Source organism: Ornithorhynchus anatinus, chromosome 12, assembly GCF_004115215.2.
Source record: "Ornithorhynchus anatinus isolate Pmale09 chromosome 12, mOrnAna1.pri.v4, whole genome shotgun sequence".
NCBI classification, from domain to species: Eukaryota; Metazoa; Chordata; class Mammalia; order Monotremata; family Ornithorhynchidae; genus Ornithorhynchus; species Ornithorhynchus anatinus.
In genome coordinates this window covers 19,275,236-19,293,173 of record NC_041739.1, presented here as the reverse complement: position 1 = coordinate 19,293,173, position 17,938 = coordinate 19,275,236, and the positions used below count along the sequence as shown (strand labels likewise).

The 17,938-nt window shown below is 40.1% G+C and overlaps 1 protein-coding gene across 1 annotated transcript; it reads right to left on the bottom strand.

Annotated features, from left to right (window-relative positions):
* Positions 1-8,257: 8,257 nt before the first annotated feature.
* On the bottom strand, positions 8,258-16,264 carry FGG (fibrinogen gamma chain). Its single transcript, XM_001512228.5, has 10 exons — positions 16,100-16,264; positions 15,964-16,008; positions 15,521-15,701; positions 15,323-15,416; positions 14,038-14,168; positions 13,075-13,208; positions 12,051-12,235; positions 10,026-10,303; positions 8,836-9,005; positions 8,258-8,476 (listed from the first exon to the last, which is right to left on the bottom strand). Exons 1-10 carry the CDS (start codon positions 16,166-16,168, stop codon positions 8,462-8,464), a joined length of 1,302 nt encoding a protein of 433 aa, XP_001512278.3. The 5' UTR covers positions 16,169-16,264; the 3' UTR covers positions 8,258-8,461.
* Positions 16,265-17,938: the final 1,674 nt, after the last annotated feature.

The window sequence follows — 17,938 nt, the reverse complement described above, 5'->3', positions numbered from 1 at the left end:
TATCACATGTAATATATATACGTGTGTGTATATATATTACTTTGACTTTATATTACATGAGCAATTTATAATCCAACTACAAATTTTAAAAATTAGTAATGAAATAAACACTTATTGGTTCCTTTATCATAAACTTACCATTCAAATGAATGGTAATTTTTTTAAAAAATGACATTCTATTTGTTTCCATGAAACAAGCTTGTATATTAGACAAAGCTATAATTCAAGACTTTAGTAGGACAGCCTATAAGTGTACTCTAACACCATTTAATCTAAAGCTCTAAAAATCCTTCAGCCCTCTCCTCTAGTTCATTTTTAATCTACTTTAATGACTAACAGTGCTTGTCCCATACTGCCATCAGGGATATTATGAGGATACGGCCTTGGGATCTGTAGGGCTCCTTGTAGCTTTCAAAAGCATATTTTAAGGTGACTCATTTAAACAAGTTCCATTTTATGGTAGTTGGTAACTTGCTTCAAACATTTTCCATCAGTGTTGTACTAGTGGTACCAGGATGGTGCTGAAATTACATCCCGAAATTTAAACTTAGAATCAAGTCTCTAAAGACTAATAGTAGGAAAAAATAGGGAAGAAAACATCTCTGACCAAAAGAATGTTAAAACATGAAGTTATCTCTGGAAAGTTAAAGTTTTACTGTGGTGACCCTGAGGGTTGAAAGAGGCCACTATCAATCACTTCCGAGAATTGGGCTGTTCTGTTTGCTGAGTGTGTTACACTCTACCTGCCCCACTTCTAACTGTTGCCAATATTTGTATTGACAATCCTGGATGAACAGAATGTCTACTCTAGGGCCTCACACAGTTCCACAGCATAGTGGAATTCGGGGTCACTGAATTTCAAGAATAGTGACTCCAGTTTTCAGTTCAGGTTTCAACCCAAACATCTGTCATAATTCGGAAATTCTACATCCTGATACATTCCCATGTGGTTTATAAATACAAGGAGAATCATGAGGGCCCTGGGTAACAGAGATTTTCAACAGGTCAATATATATTTTTAATATATATATATATTCATGGTATTTGTTAAGTGCTTATTATGTTCCAGGCACTTTATTAAGTGCTGGAGTAACTGCAAGCTAATCAAGTTGTAAATAATCCATCTCTCACATGGGGCTTCACAGTCTTACTCCCCATTTTACAGATGAGGTAATTTAGGCACAGAAGTGTGACTTGTCCAAAGTCAAAAAGCAGACAAGTGGAGGAGCTGGGATTAAAACCCAGGTCCTTTCGACTTCCAGGCCCATGCTCTATCCACTAGGCAATGCTGCTTCTCAACATATATGTTCCTGGACTTCTGAAAATAAAGCCAGTGAGATAGTCTTCCAACAGCGTGTACAATTGGTGTACAATTCCTAAAGTTCAATTTCATTACAACAGCAGTGCCCTATGGCTGGGCCTACATTGGCAATATTGTATTTGCTTAGGTATCCAATTTTTGTTTGTTTTTCTTCCCTTAAAAATATTTTTATAATATTGTAATATGAATTATTTCACAAAATCATTTCTTTATGCCACTTTCAAGAATCGTACTAATTTCCCTTAATTTTATTGTTAAATCTGATTTTAAAACTTCAATTGTTGCAGGATTTTTTTGATTCTCTCACTAGCCATTCGACTTTTATTATATCATCTGTGCCATTTCAGCATTGGACAGCTATTTGGGAAGTCCCATTGGATCTCACTTAAAGACTGTACCATTTTGTACTTCTGTATTCTAATCATAGAAACTTAGCTAGAAGGATTCTGGAGAAGCCATCTGAACCATTTTCTTGGCTTTAGGAAGAGCCACAAGTAAATGATGCCAGAGAAATGAAAATTCATCCCTTTTTTTAAAGGCCTCCAGAGAAGATCACATAACCTATATGCAACAATCCTAATAGGAAGTTCTCTTTTGCTTGACAACATTACTTCAGCCTCGTTGACTTGTATGACCATTGTCCCCAACAGCTATTCAAGACCCAAACTCTCCGAGGCCTGCACTCCAGTAACCTCTCTTGCCCCTGATGACCTCACCAATTACTTCAGTGATGAAATAATAATCATCTGTCATGAAGTCCCCCAAGTGTCCTCCTCATTTACTCATTTCTCTTCCCTCCCCAACATCCATTCGACATCCATTTCGCAGCCAAAAGGAGCTCTTCCACTGCTCACAAAATCTACCCCCTCCACCCAAACTTCCAAACGAATCCCTTCTTCCCTTCATAAAGCACTTTCTCGCACTCATCTTCCCTCTCTGACCACCATCCTCAACCGCTCATTCTCTAATGTCTTCTGGCCCCCAGCCTTCAAACATGTCCATGTAGCCTATCTTAAAAAAAAAAAAAAGCACTCCACTCAACCATTCAGCTAATCTTCCAGCTTCCTCCCTCCATTCCGATCCAAATTCCTCAAACACAATGTATGCATCTGCAGCCTCCTCTTCTCCCCAGTTCCTTTCCTGATGTTATATAATCCCTCTTCTCTCCACTGGTGTCCTTCTTGCTTTGTTTATTATTTGTTTTATTGTATTCATTAAGCAGTTACTATTGTCAAGCAGTGTTTAGGCTCTGGAGTAGATACAAATTTATCATGTTGGTTACAGTCCCTGTCCCACATGAGGCTCACAGTCTAAGTAGAATTTAGAATCAAATCAACTGTGCTTCCTACTAATCCTTCCCCACCTTTCAACTCTCTTCCACACTGTGTCACTCACACCTGTTACTCCACAACATTCCAGAAGTCACCCTTTCCTCTTCATCTAATCGATTTCCACAGTGTTCCAAACCCTTGTCATATCTTGGCTTGACTGCTACATCAATTTCTTGAAGAGATTCCAATCTTTCCTCTCTATACTTCACCCTGTTGCCTGTATTGTTTTTCTGAAATTAAGCTCTTCACTCATCTCTCCACTCCTCAAAAAACTCCAATGGTTACATCATCCAGCTTTAGCTTTGAGGGCATTCAACTGTCTCTCAGTTCACACTCTTTATTCCCCTCAAACTCATCTTTTCTCCCTGCCCTGTTCTCATTACCCCAATTGCTAACCTCTTGGTCACGCTCTCTTCCATGTCTGGAACCCCTCTTCCTTTACATCTTGGCAGATCACTGGTCATCCCATCTTCAAAGCCCTTCTGAAATCACATCATCTCCAGCAGGCTATCCCCTTTTGATTTCTAATCTCCCCATTTTACAACCCCCACTTCCATTTTTGGATTTATGTGCCACAAAAGTACTTACCTTATTCACAACCTCTCATAAAAATAAAATAAAATAAAATAAATGTTGGTATTTGTTAAGCGCTTACTATGTGCAGAGCACTGTTCTAAGTGCTGGGGTAAACACAGGGGAATCAGGTTGTCCCAGGTGGGGCTCACAGTCAATCCCCATTTTACAGATGAGGGAACTGAGGCACAGAGAAGTTAAGTGACTTGCCCACAGTCACACAGCTGACAAGTGGCAGAGCTGGGATTCGAACTCATGAGCCCTGACTCCAAAGCCCGTGCTCTTTCCACTGCGCCAACCCTTATATACCTCTCTTTACACTCTATTAATTCTTCTTATCCACACTTTATAACATCAAGTCAAATCATGACTATGGTATTTTCTAAATGCTATGTGTCAAGAACTTTATTAAGAGGTAGAGAAGATACAAGATAATCATGTTTATCACTTGCTAGTTTGGAAGCTTTCTAAGGGCAGGGATCATGTGTACTAACTCTACTGTACTCTCCCAAGTATTTAGTATGGTGTTAGGCACACAACAGGTGTTCAGTAAATACTACTTATTAATTGAGCCTGAGAGCCTACTTTTATGAAATTCAGCTTTCTTCTCTGACCACTGTCTGAGATGGCAGTGTTGACCTGGACTAAATACTAAATAGACTTTTTTTGACAAACAGCTTTGATGACATGTCTGCAATCTACTGGCAGTGTGTTCAGTAGACCTAAGTTAGCCCACCTCCTAAAGCATATCATGTACTTCATGCAAACACATTCCAATGGTGGTGTGGCAAATTTAGATAAACTAAAGGTCAGTATTGACCACCTGAACCTTTGTTACTTTCCACTTTAACCTCATGCCTCAGCCATGGCACAGGTATTGTACTGATTATGAAACATTAAAAAAAAAACAGCTATTCAACAAGCATTTACAGAAAAGGAAATCTTGATTTCACATGAAGTCTATCTAAAGAGAGTGTGGCAATTTCAAGAGAAAGTCTGAGACAATCTTGTGACATAAGAATCATATTCATCTATTCAATCAAGGTAATAGGGCATCCACCCATAGTCAAGCTTAATTTAGAAGCCAGTTTTCTGAGGTTCCAAAGTCACTCCCCCTCTTCTCAAAACCCTCTAACAGTTGCCCATCTTCTGCACTGAACGAGAACTCCTTACTACATGGTTCCAAAGACTCTAACCCAGCTCTCTTCACTTCCTACACCTCCGTTTTTACTTTTTGTTTTTCCCAAGCCCACTTAATAATAATAATGTTGGTATTTCTTAAGCGCTTACTATGTGCAGAGCACTGTTCTAAGCGCTGGGGTAAACACAGGGGAATCAGGTTGTCCCACGCGGGGCTCACAGTCTTAATCCCCATTTTACAGATGAGGGAACTGAGGCACAGAGAAGTTAAGTGACTTGCCCACAGTCACACAGCTGACAAGTAGCAGAGCTGGGATTCGAACTCATGAGCCCTGACTCCAAAGCCCATGCTCTTTCCACTGCGCCATGCTGCTTCTCTGTTAACTGTTAACTTGTTAACTGTAATAGTAGTAGATTTATTAAGTAATTACTGTGAGCACAGTATTTCTGGAAGAAAATACACTGTCAGGAATTAAACACGGTCCCTGTTGTTTGAGAGGCTCCTGCTGTCAACTCTCCTGCTTTCAATCCCTTGCTCATACTTTCCCCTTAGACCTGGAGCTTCCTTCCGTCTGAAATCCACTAGATCTCAGTCCTTTCCATCTTGAAAACCTTACTAAAATTCCACCTCCTCCCATACACCTTGCCCAACAAATGATCCAACCGCAAGTTGTAATACCTGTTTGCTTCCCAATATAAATAGGTGCAAGAGGCAGCTGTGTGGCCTAGTGGAAAGAACACAGGCCTAGGAGTCAGAGGATCTGTGTTCTAGTACTAACTCCACCATTGTTTCTTATTGCTATTGTTTTTGTCCATCTCCCCGGATTAGACTGTAAGCCCATCAATGGGCAGGGACTATCTCTATCTGTTGCCGATTTGTACATTCCAAGCGCTTAGTACAGTGCTCGGCACATAGTAAGCGCTCAATAAATACTTTTGATTAAATACTATTGATTTATCTGCTGTGTGACCTTGGGCACATCACTTAACTTTTGTGTGCCTCAATTCCCTCATCTGTAAAGTGGGGATTCAATACCTGTTCTCCCTCCTACTTAGACTTTGAGTCCCATGTGGGACCTGAAGATCTTGTATCTTCTTCAAAGTTTAGTACAGTCCTTGGCACATAATAAACGTTTAATAAACGCTACAGTTCTTTGTAACAATCCTTAGCATTTGTATATATATTTTTTATTAACTATTCAATTTATTTTGATTTCTTCCTTGTAAATATTTTTATTATTCTCTCCCCCATTAGAGTGAAACCTTCCCTGTGGGCAGGGAACATGTCTCATACTTCCGTTATACTTTCTTGAACACTAGTACAGTGCCTTGCATTCAGAAGATGCTTGATAAATGTTACTGTGACTACTACTGTTAATGTGTTAAGTTCATGTTAATTGTTTCAGAACGTTAGGAGACCAATAATGTGTAACAGCAACTAAGAACAATAATAGTTATTCTGTACACTGTGAGATTTAAACTTCCCACTGATGCCAATCCAGTTTCTTGAAAGTTTTATTATTCCCTATGATCCATATTTAACATTAAATGGCAGGACGGGATCACCACCGATAAAATCCTGTACCATCACCAATTTCTCAGCATTGAAAATGATGGGCAGCGAATAAAAAGCTGAAAACAAAATGAATACCTAAATAAATGCTGAAGAGTCAAAACCTTATTGAAGGCACAACTCCAAGAAGCTTTTCCTGACTAAGCCCTCCTCTCCTCTTCTCCCACTCCCTTCTGCACCGCTCTTACTTGCTCCTTCATTCATCCTCCCTCCCAAGCCCACAGCACATAAGTATCTATTTATAATTTATTTATTTATCTATTTATATTAATGCCTCTCTCCCCCACTGGATTGTGAGCTTGTAATGGGCAGGAATATGTCTGTTTGTTGTTATACTGTACTCTCCTAAGCACGTAATACAGTGCTTTGTACACAGTAAGCGCTCAATAAATACAATTGAGTGACTGAATGAATGGTTAAGTAAAGTGGGGTGACAGCAAGCAGGTTGTTTAGAATAAACAATTTTCGAAACACAGTAATGTACATCAAATGATGTGGCATCGATGTGGGCTGCTGGGGGGGGATTAGTGGCCGACAGATGAACCTAATGGGCAGTAAGCAAGAAGAGGAGCTCTTTCTGTGCTAAGTTTGAGAATAAACTATGAGTTAAAGAGGCAGAATCTAAAACAGCACTAAGCCCAACAAATACCTGCAGTCACGTTCTAAGGGGCAATGCTTCAGTGTCTGCATTGTCTCTTCCAGCCTCCCCCAGACATATGGTGAGTGAGTTGCTCTCAATAATATCATCTTTGAATTCATGGACCACATATGTACAGATGTAGTTGGTTAGGTATCTGTTTACATTTGTCCATTCAGTTTATGGGTATGCATTGCCTTGAAATTATTATCTTCATGGGTCAGAGACTGCCACAGCACCAGAACTAACAGTGGCGATAGTAATCTCAGTAGCGTTCTTCACATTTTTGGGGTTTCTATTTTTCCTAATCATAGATCCTAGCTCCTCCTTTATCACCTTTCCCACTCTCAGGCCCTTCCTCAAACAGGACAAGCTCCAGGAAGTTGGGATCCTTTATTTGACCTGCTACCTTGGAACTAGTGTTCCCACATTCTTCCAGTGTTTATTTGCATTGGCTCTATTAGATGTACTGTTTTATATTTTATCCTTATTATTTATTCATATTATCAAGAGTAATCCTATCACATTAAATTATCAGCTACTCAAGGCAAGGATTGTGTCTTCCCCTTGATTTGCAACTTGATCCCAGGGCTCTGCATCATGTGGCCAGATTTGCCCAGCGCATGGTCAATTTCTTTTAGAACTCAGCTCTGCAAGAGGAAACTCTAACTTTCAGCTCTTTTAATGGTATTTGTGAAGCATTTACTATGTGAAGGGCACTGTGCTAAGCACTGGGATAGAGACAAGATAACAAGGTTGGGCACCGTCCATCCCACATGGAACTCACAGTTGATCCCTATTTTACAGATGAGGTAACTGAGGTACAGAGAAGTTAAGTGACTTGCCCAAGGTCACACAACAGACAAGTGGCAGAGCTTCGATTAGAACTCAGGTTGATTCCCAGGCCCAGGCTCTTTCCGTAAGGTCATGCTACTTCTCACATTATGTCTGTGAGGAAAGCACCATTCAGAAAGATGGCATGAAGGAGGAGTCACACATCATTTATCTAGCCCCAGACTCTCCCTTCATTCCACTCCTGCTTAGGGAGGTCTCGTGGCAGTTCCTAGAGCCCGTGTAACCTGGAAGCAGCTTGAAGGAAGCACTGTAAAGCTCTCAATAATCACAGGCAACAACTAATAGCCAGGCTCTGATCTTCCAGCCCCCAGTTTCTGCTTGCATTAGCAACTTCTCATTCATTCATTCATTCATTCATGATGACTTCAGCCCATTCCCAAAATAGTACCACAAAATGTACAGCTTTCCAGGCCCCTTTTTGTTTTAGGTAAAAAGTATCCAGAGATGGATTTGCCACTAGTAATCATGTGAGTTTGGGAATTTTATTTTGAACATTGGTTTGGAATCCTGGCCAGCACTGTTAATGGCCCGGGAGTCAAGGGAGCCAGTTCTAATCCTAGCTCTGCCACTCAGCTGCTGCATGATTTTGGGCAAGTCAATTAACTTCTCTGTGCCTCAGTTTCCTCATCTGTAAAATGGAAATTAAATACCTGCTCTCCGTCCCCATTAAACTGTGTGCTCCATTTGATTACCTCATATCTATCCCCAAGGTTGGCACATAGTAAGTACTTAAATACCACAATTATTTTGTCACATGCTATCAGATTATTAAAATTTTAAAACTTTTAAATATTTCTGTTTTCAGTAAAGAATAATGGCATACTGTATTGATCCCAAGTATGAAAAATTTATTGAACTCATATGTAGACAAATTCATAAGCACAAAATTGTTGATGGAAGTTCAATATTGGGTATTATTTCACTGTTTAAAGTGAAATGGCAATGCAAGTCCATCCTCACTTAGGTAAAAGAATATATTTCTCTGTTCAGATAAAAGTCTTTTGGAAGGCAACTCCTTTCAAATATTTTTTTTATGCATCTCCAACCTGCAACAACAAAAAAAGTACAACAAATCATTCTTTTCTTTTAAAGGAATGATGAAATATTAGATAACACAAATATGGACAGGTTACTTATATTTTTGAAAATTTCAAATATTGACCTCCAGAATTTGTAGATATTACATTTTGATTACCTACCACTAAAAATAAAAATATCTCAACCCTGGTGGTTGAAGGAATATGAAGAAAACTAATTGTTTTACAAAGTTATGACATGATCAAAAGCACAAATGACTATTCGAAGAGATGGGCTCCTTACAATATTTGGAATTAGTAGCTCAGCCATTTATTTAAACACTTTAAATACTCAATATTTGTTATTATTGCAAATAATGTTATCCAACCTGTTTGGAACCACCCAGATGATGCTGCTGCCCTTCTAATATTGTGAGTCTGTTGAGTGGAAGGATCTTCATTGTTGTTTTCTTCATCGAATACCATCGAGACTTCCAGGTTGCCCAAATAATGCCATTGTCATACCCATTTGGAGTGGATTCCTTTGAATAAGTGCCACCTACAAAATGCCAACTGTGTGAGAATTTGACTTTTCTTCTGAATTTCCAGAAGTAAAACACTTCTGAAATCACAAATGCTGTTAATAGCATGAGTATTGGCTGAAGAACCCTGCTTGGGCTAGATATTCAAGATCCAGTCTAAATCGCCCCTCTTCATGTCAGTTCATGCCCAACCAGAGCAGCACTCTAAATCACAGGGTCAGTCTGAGCCTGAGTTAACCCAGAAGTGAACTCAGGCAGAAATGGAAGTAGTTCAGGATTCACTTTGGGGAATGTTTATGTCCATACATGGTTTCACAACTATGGGAAACCCCTGGGTAGAGTACCACCCTTTTGGCCCAGGCTCACTCCTTTCATGGTAAAAGCCTGTTACTAGACTCAGGCTAGTTTAAAATGACTAAAAGCGGAGGCCACAGGGACACTGGTGGAACATCTGAAGCTATCCCAACCTAACCAGCTTCTACTTTTTGTCACCCTGACTTGGTCCTACTATGTCAGGTCAGGAAAAATCCTTGGACCTTAGTCTGGCCCATTCAGAATTAATCTTAGAAGACATTAAAGATTCCTATTTCTTCAGTCTGAAAGTCTTCTAGAAGATTTTGGAAACTTCCAGCTTCACAGCACCATATTTTATGCTCTAATGGACAAAACAATTTATAAATGGAGCTAATGGGAGAGAGGGGCCAAAGATAGGCAGGTTGCTCAACAGCAATATGGAGAGAAATCCAGCATCAACTTTTCTACTACCTGATAATACTCCAAGCCACCTGTGAGCCAGAGTGGCATTTTGAGCATTTGAGGCTTAGCGATCAAAAGAGGGAAGGAGCGGGATAATGAGATAAAAAGAGAATCAGATGGAGAGTATGAAGTGGCAGCTATGTATTAATACATCCGGCCTAAAATAGAATACAAACAAAAAGAAACACCAATACGCTTCCTAATTGCTTGCCATCATCTTTGTTTTAAAACATCCTTTTGAATAGAATTTGAAATAAGCCAGATTCAAGGGAACACTGTACCTCTGTAATAAATTCCATTAAGGTGACCGGCATGACACTTGTTCATCCACCAGCCAGATCCATCCTGTTCAGCACAGTTGCCTTCAAACTTATCATTGTCATTATCCCATGTGCTGAATTGCATGCCATTGTGGGATGTGAAAAACTTGTCACTTGCATGATCACCAAAATCATAACCATCAAAGGCATCTCCTGCTTCTCCGCCAAGGAAGTGGACATAGGTCAATCTATATTTGTCCGTTTCCGGTCCTACCTTGAATGAGGCATAGTCTGCAGTGCTATGGACAAAATCAGAGTCACTGTATCAAAACTCTGTATTCCACAGCCTCCTCTAGAACCAGTTTACAGATGAGATTGTTTTGAAAGATGCTAATTTTACTCCTAGAGGTTGAGATCAATCAATTGTATTTAGTGAGCGTTTACTGTGAGCAGAGTATTGTACTAAGCTCTTGAAGAGTACGACACAACAATATAACAGACACATTCCCTGCCCACAACAAGCTTACAGTCCGATAAGGGAGAGAGGAAGTAAAATAAATAAATAAATTACGGATTATGTTCATAAGTGTTAAGTGACTAGGTGGCAGGAGGAGGGAGGAGAGTAATAAAAGGAGCAAATCATGGCAATGCAGAAGCAAGTGGGAAAAGAGGAAATGAAAGCGTAGTCAGGGATGATTAATTATGGTTATGGTGCTGTAATCAGTGCTTCCTTCTTGCCTCCAATGTTTAGCCAAACAAATATGGGGTTTTGATCCAGTTTAAGGACTTATGCATCAGTAGATTTAAACAGGGAAGGACTCCTTTTGCACTTTCCTCAAATGAGAAGGAGCAATGCCAATACACTAGCTCCTCCTATGAAGATGCAAGGCAGAAATTTTAAGGAAATATGCTTGATTCTCCTTCTGGAAAGGAGAATAACAGATGTAGCGTAGCTTAGTGGAAAGAGCACGGGCTTGGGAGTCAGAGGTCATGGGTTCTAATCCTGGATCCACCACTTATCAGCTGTGTGATTTTGGGCCAGTCACTTATCTTCTCTGTGTCTCAGTTACCTCAGCTGTAAAACGGGGATTAAGACTGCGAGCCCCAAGTGGGACAACCTGATTACCTTGTGTCTACCCCAGCACTTAGAACAGTGCTTGGCACATAGTAAGTGCTTAACAAATAGCATTATTATTATATTATTAGGCCCCACTTAGCAGTAGAAAATGATTAAGACACCTAGTCTGAAATAACTGATTTCTTCCATGGTAATGCAGGCTCCTGAAAGTTTTACTCCATTTTAATTTAACTGGATAAATTATTATTATTATTAATAATTGTTACTGTTAAGCACTTACTATGTGCCAAGCACTGTTCTTAGCACTGGGTTTGATGCAAGCGTCTCAGTTTGGACATAGTCACTATCCTGAACGAGTTTCACAGTCTAGGTGGGTGGACACAGGGTAGCTCCTTTGGATCCTGGATTGTCTATCCTCAAGCATGATGATTGGACCACTCAAGGGAATTTGAGCCCATTTTGGCCCCCCTTTAGTAGCCGAAGGGGATTCAAGACCAACTCAATCACCCTCAAGTCAGTACTGGGCCAGCCCACATCCTCAGCGCTGCTCCTGAACTGTATCAACCACCAGAGGGAAGGACTGGGGGTCAGGGGAAGGGGGAGTAAGGGACAGGGGACTCTTTTTCCCTTAGTTTGTTTTCTTCAGGATCTAGGTTCTAATCCCAGCTCCGCCACTCAGCTGCTGTGTGACCTTGGGCAAGTCACTTAACTTCTCTGTGCCTCTGTTACCTCATCTGTAAAATGGGGATTAAGACTGTGAGCCCCAAGTGGGACAGGGACTATGCCAACCTGATTAGCTTTTTGAGGTAGCCCTGTGCTTAGAACAGTGTTTGACACAAAGTAAGTGCTTAACAAGCACTATTATTATTATTGTTATTCTTATTATTATTGAGGTTGAAATGTTACCATACTGCTCAGAGACACATGGTTAGTGAAGTCTTTTCTTTAGGAATCTCCTTAAAACATACCTCGTTCTGCCATTCCAGTCTTCCAGTTGTATTCTTAATGCATACGGAAATGAAGATTGAGTACTTATCAAGTGAATCTTTTCATTTCCGAGCCAAAATTCAGTTGTACCAGTCGGTGACAGATGTCCAAATCCTTCTTTATACTGAATCCAATTTTTTTTGAAGTCCAAGCTCCCATCAAGTCTCTAATATCACATTTACCAAAGAGGGAAAGAGACTCACTGTTCATCATCTCACCCATCATCATCAGTATTTACTGAAAATCTACAGTGTCCAACCCACTATACAGGGTCCTGAGGGGAATTATAGGACAAAGACAAAACAAGGCCCCATTCACTCAAGCAGCTTACAGTTCAATGGCAGTGGGACAAAACGTTTGAGAGATACAATTATAAATCAAAAGCACACAAATTAAAAGTGAAAAAATATGAAAAACATAAAAACTATGTGAATTTAGAAATGGGTACCTAAGAGTTGAGAAAGCAGTAATGGATGTTTATTAAGCACTTAGTGAGTGCAGAATGGTAGATACATTTCCTGCCCACCAGGAGCTAACCAGAATGTTAGCTGGGATAGTAAATTTAAAAAAATTAAATGTCATCACTGCTTCGTTTAAAAAGATTTTTAAGGGAACCACCTATTTAGAATAGAGAATTTAAAAAGTCCCTCCATGACTGCTAGAAGTTGGTGATAATAAGACAACTAATGGTCAAATTTCAATGTCACCAATCAAAAGATTGGATCAAAGCTTTCTCTCTTTCATGAGAAAATGGGAGACTGTTTCTGATTATAGGGAGATCCTCTCATGCTTGTCACAGATGGTTTCTGATCAGATGGTTTCTGATCAGATGGACACTCCCTTCATATGATCCTTCTGACTGGAAACTCTGCTATGTGAAGCTTATTCCCAGTTTATGATTTAACCACTGGGAGAATCTGTTGCCTCATAGACATGGATCCATTTTACCAATTCACAGTGCATATATAACATGGTTATTTAAAATAATATTAATTAGAAACATACCTTCTGCAGCACTGTCCAACCATTGCCAGATGAGTCAATCTCACAGTAGACTAAGAATTGTTGTTTAGCTTTAAGGGGTTTGATAAAGTAAAGACCACTTTCTCTGACACCCTTGTTTGCTATGTCTTGACAATCTGTAGAGAAACCAAATGATGTTAATATTTTAACTCAATTCTGATAGTACATCTTGCTTTGAATCAGACTCTTCCTCTCCATCCAAGAGGCCATCGTGCTGATCCATGGAATTGTCATATCCTGGTTGGACTACTACTTCAGCCTCCTCACAGATCATCCCTCCCTCCTGTTTCTCCTCTTTCCATTTTATAGTCCACTCTGTTATATGAACTATTTTCCTAAAACATTGTTCTGTTCCCGTCTCTCTTTACTAATGATCAATTGCTGCTCATCCCCTTTCCCATCAAGCAAAAACTGCTGACTATTGTATAAGTTAAGGCACTGGTTAAGGCCTTAAACCATCTCTCTGCCTCCTACTTATCCACCCTCTTCTTTCATTGCACCCAGCTTACACTTGTTATTCCTCTCAAGATGACCTGTTCATTCTTGTCTCTCCCTCTCAATATCTTCCTCCAATCTCCCTTCCTGCTGCAAACTCCCTCCCCCTTCACATCTAACACACTACTGCTTTTCCCATCCTCAGAGCTCTTCTAAAATCACATATTCTCGATGAGGCCTTCCTCAATTGATTTCCCAGGCTGGACTATGCCCAGTGCCTAAAGTAAAAGTTCTTTGCCCTTAATAAGCTGAAGTAACTAATCAGCTATAGTGGTAACAGTGTTTTTACTTCATGTTAAACACTGTTTTGTCTTTCAAACCATAGCATCACTCTGTCCAGATTCAGGATTTGTTTCATTTCTGGAAAATTACTTGACCTTCCACCTATCATTGGCTTTATAGACCCAAATGTGGTTGGCAGTGTCTTCCTTGATACTAATATTCACCTACCTCTTCCAGTTTTATCACTTATTGTCACGGTATCTTGACAGGGCTCCTGACATTTTGCTTCCAGCTGGACTACCTTTTCTTTCAAATAAAGAATCTTTTTACTGTTTGACAGGAAGATATTCTGCAAATCACTACAAATAGGAAAATAAGACAAGTTGGGGATTTTATTCTGAAGTATGTAGGTCCTTTGTTTTTCAAAAAGAGTTTTTAATTTATAGGTCACATTTATAATCTTTAAAGTTAAACAACTGGGCTGGGGTAGTACAGTGCTCTGTACACAACAGGTGCTCAATAAATACAATTGAATGAATGAATGGACCAAAATTCTAGGCTTCAAATGAAATCAGTCAACAGTATCTATATTAAGAGTTCGACTTCTCCTCTGTAATGAAAGAGGTAAAGGCAACCCCCCAACAGCAGGGGCTAATTGTCTTTAAGTGCCTTTATTCAAAGTATGTGGTCACATCATATCCACTTAGGCAGCAAAGGATGCCTGGTGATGACTATCAACATAATCAATATTCTTGCACAATGTGTATTCCTGCTAAATAACCAAGGGAGCAAGAAATGTTCAATGAATAACTTATGTCTATCAGTTTACCCTCTTCTTTCACTAACCATTCCCGGCCCTTCAGGCAGTCAGGAACAAACTACTCAATCCAGGGATTGTCAACCTAAAGAATGTGAGGAGGCTAGTTCCCCTGCAGAATTGAATTCTACTGAAACTTTCCCATTTTCTACCTTAGCTTTTTTATTCATGCCATTAGGGCAAAATTAGCAAAAATTCACGCCCCACTACACTCTCAGCACCCTCAGGTGATATCAAGAAAAGATAGAAAAAACAAAAATCCCCCAATCTATAATGCCTATAGTTGCTAGGGAGATAAACCAGCACTTGTGTATACAAATCACAGATACTGCAGAATTTTTGATGCTCTCTTGTGTGCTGTCTCATGTAAGTGGCCATCTTGAATCTGCAGATTCCCATTTTCTGGGTCACACAGTAGACAAATGGGAGGCTGAGATTGAAAAACAGATCCTCTGATTCCCAGCTCTGAGCTCTTTCTGCTACCTTAATATGTATTTTAATAATACAAGATGTCATTAAAAGATAAAAATTTCCAATTGTATTAATACTATACCCAAGGTAGGTTGGAGATAGGCAGACTCGTTTACCAATGTAATTTAGCAATAGTAAAAAAAGACCTTGAAAAGATTGTTTCTCTAAAGTTAATAAAATTTGACTCTGCCTTGCCACACAACAAATATAAACACGAACACTTACCTAATTGAAGCCTCATTATCCAATATTATCTTCTCATATTTCTGAATTTCATCTATCATTTTTCTGGACTTTAAAGTAACACCCTGGCGATTTTCTGCAGAACAAGATGATATATTTTAAAAAATGAAAACACTAAAGGAAACATTCATTCATTTCCTTCCATCTATTCTCCAATTTCACAATTGCTTATGGTCTTACGTGGTTCTCTTGATCTGTCGGGGCCGCCAATTTGGATCTCTTGGATAAGTAGCTTTGCTTCTGCTGTGCTGTTAGCAACCTTCCTTAAGATATCTTCCAATATCTGCAGTTCCTTGTCTACCCCAGTGTGGTATGTATTCAGGAAGTCTGCAATACCACAGGTAGTGGGGCAATAGCTACCCTGCAAGGAAACCATAAAATCGGTATTTCTAGCTACTTTTCTGTTTACCAAGATATGCTAAAATCTTTACCATATGTAACAAAGAAGACACTTACAGTGTGCGGTAGTTAAATCATGGTTGAAACCAGTCTACACTCATGAACAAAATCCCACCTAAATAAACCCGATGATTATATTCCCAAATAAGACATGCAGCAGTATTTTGTTAAAATCAGACCCCTCTCTGCTTCCAACTGGGAACAGGAAGCACAGTGTTACTTACAAATCGTTCATCTAAGATGCAGCAGTTGTCTTTGGTAGCCAAATACTGGGGGAAAGAAATAACAATAATTTCAGTAGTTGCATCCTATGTTCCTGCTCTTTCATTTTTGAAAACTTGGTTGAAGAGATACACTTACCGCCAGGCATGGTGAAAAGAGCAGGAGTGAGGCATACACCAACCCCTGGAAATGCAAGGACAACCTCATCGTGTCCCGCGTGCTCTGCCCTCCTATTGCCTGTGCTGCAGAGCCAGGGACTGCTGCCCTCTCAGCCTTCTCTTGCTCCTTTATGAGCTCTGGGAACACGTTTGTCTGCAGCACCTCACTCCAGCCACTGGAGTCACAGTAATTGATCACCGGGCTTCCCAGAAGGGTCAGGTAACCCTGACCTGACCCCTTGCCCCATCCCTGCCCCCCCCCAACATATACTCCCACAGATTTCCAGATTTTGCACACTGCCTCCTGCTCCTCCCCTTCCTGGTCCTCCCTAGGCAGACTTTCTCCTGTGAAGCAAGAGAACCCTGAAAAGCTAGAGAACCATTTGATCTAGCTATTAGGAGGGGAAAAGAGACTGCATGAAGCAATCCTTTCCGGGACACAATTGTAAGAGGAAAAACAAAGAAAGGAATCCAACTTAGGATGGACTCAAACAAATAAAAAAAAAATGAACTCAAGAATGCCCAGGGTGTTTGAATACTTCTCAAGTTTTCCTTATGTGCTTTTCCCATTTTGGGGAAAAGGCCAAGAGCTAGAAAACATTACCTTTGGTCCTGTTCATTTGGGGGTCCTTGATTTTCGGTCAGACATGCCCTTTAACGTTTAGCCCCCTAGGAGGTGATGGCAGGGGAAATGGGTTTTCCACTCATTCCACCTGCTAAGGGCCCAATAGTTGTTTTCTATCTTCATAGTATGAAGAGCATCGTGGATGAATGGAATGGCAACCATCATCCAGTTTCCTAATTCCTAGACTGCCACTGTTTCTTTTTCCCTTCCCCTTTCCTTCTTCTCTCCTTTTGTCCCTCCCCATGTGGAGGGAGTTGGCAGGAGGCAGAGGGATGTGGGGTGGCCAACCCGGTGTGTGTATGGTGGTGGGGGGACCCCCATTCTGGGGTTCAGTTTTGCCGTCAGCTCAGGGGTTACAATATATCTCTTTTTGGAAGCCTTCCCTGATGAGCTTTTCATCTCCCTACGTTCTTTCCCTTCCCTTCTATGTAATGTATGAACTTCAGCCCATACCCACTAAGGACTTAGATAGCTATCGATACCTCCACCCTTATAGTACTTATGTACATATCCTTAACTCTAGGGCTTCCCTTACCTATAATTCATTTTAATGTCCATCTCCCCTGTTGTAAACTCACTGAGAGCAAGGATTATGTTTACCTTCTATTGTACTTTTCCAAGTGTTTAGTACAGTGCTCTGCACACTAAGTGCACTCAATAAATGCCACTGATTGACCGACTGAAAGCAGCCAGCTGCCATTTTTGAAGATGGAATCTTGGCTGGGTGGCCACTGTGATGACCCATTAATGGCATGGCTTACATATATGTACACAAACACACACACATATATATAGTTAAGTGGTTACTATGTATCAAGCACTGTCGTGAGTGCTTATATTTTTATATCTGTGGTTTTCTAGTGTTTTATATCCAGTGTCTTTTTTAGAAACCCATACACATATTATTGAGATAGATTTTTCCTCTATGCTAAGGACAGGTTTTCCCTGGACTTGAAGGAGAAAAGAGCATCTTTCAGCCCACACATAATTTTCTCTGAGGCCTAGTCAGGAGGAAGATGATCTGGCTCACCTGGGAGTTGTGCCCCTAGGTGATATATGGATGTAAGATGTATTTATTAAGCACTTATTCTATACTACATTCTGGAATTAGACATAAGATGATCAGATAGGACACAGACCAGGTCCCACACTGTATTTTCAATCTGAGAGGTTTGGAAAGAAGACATTTTAACC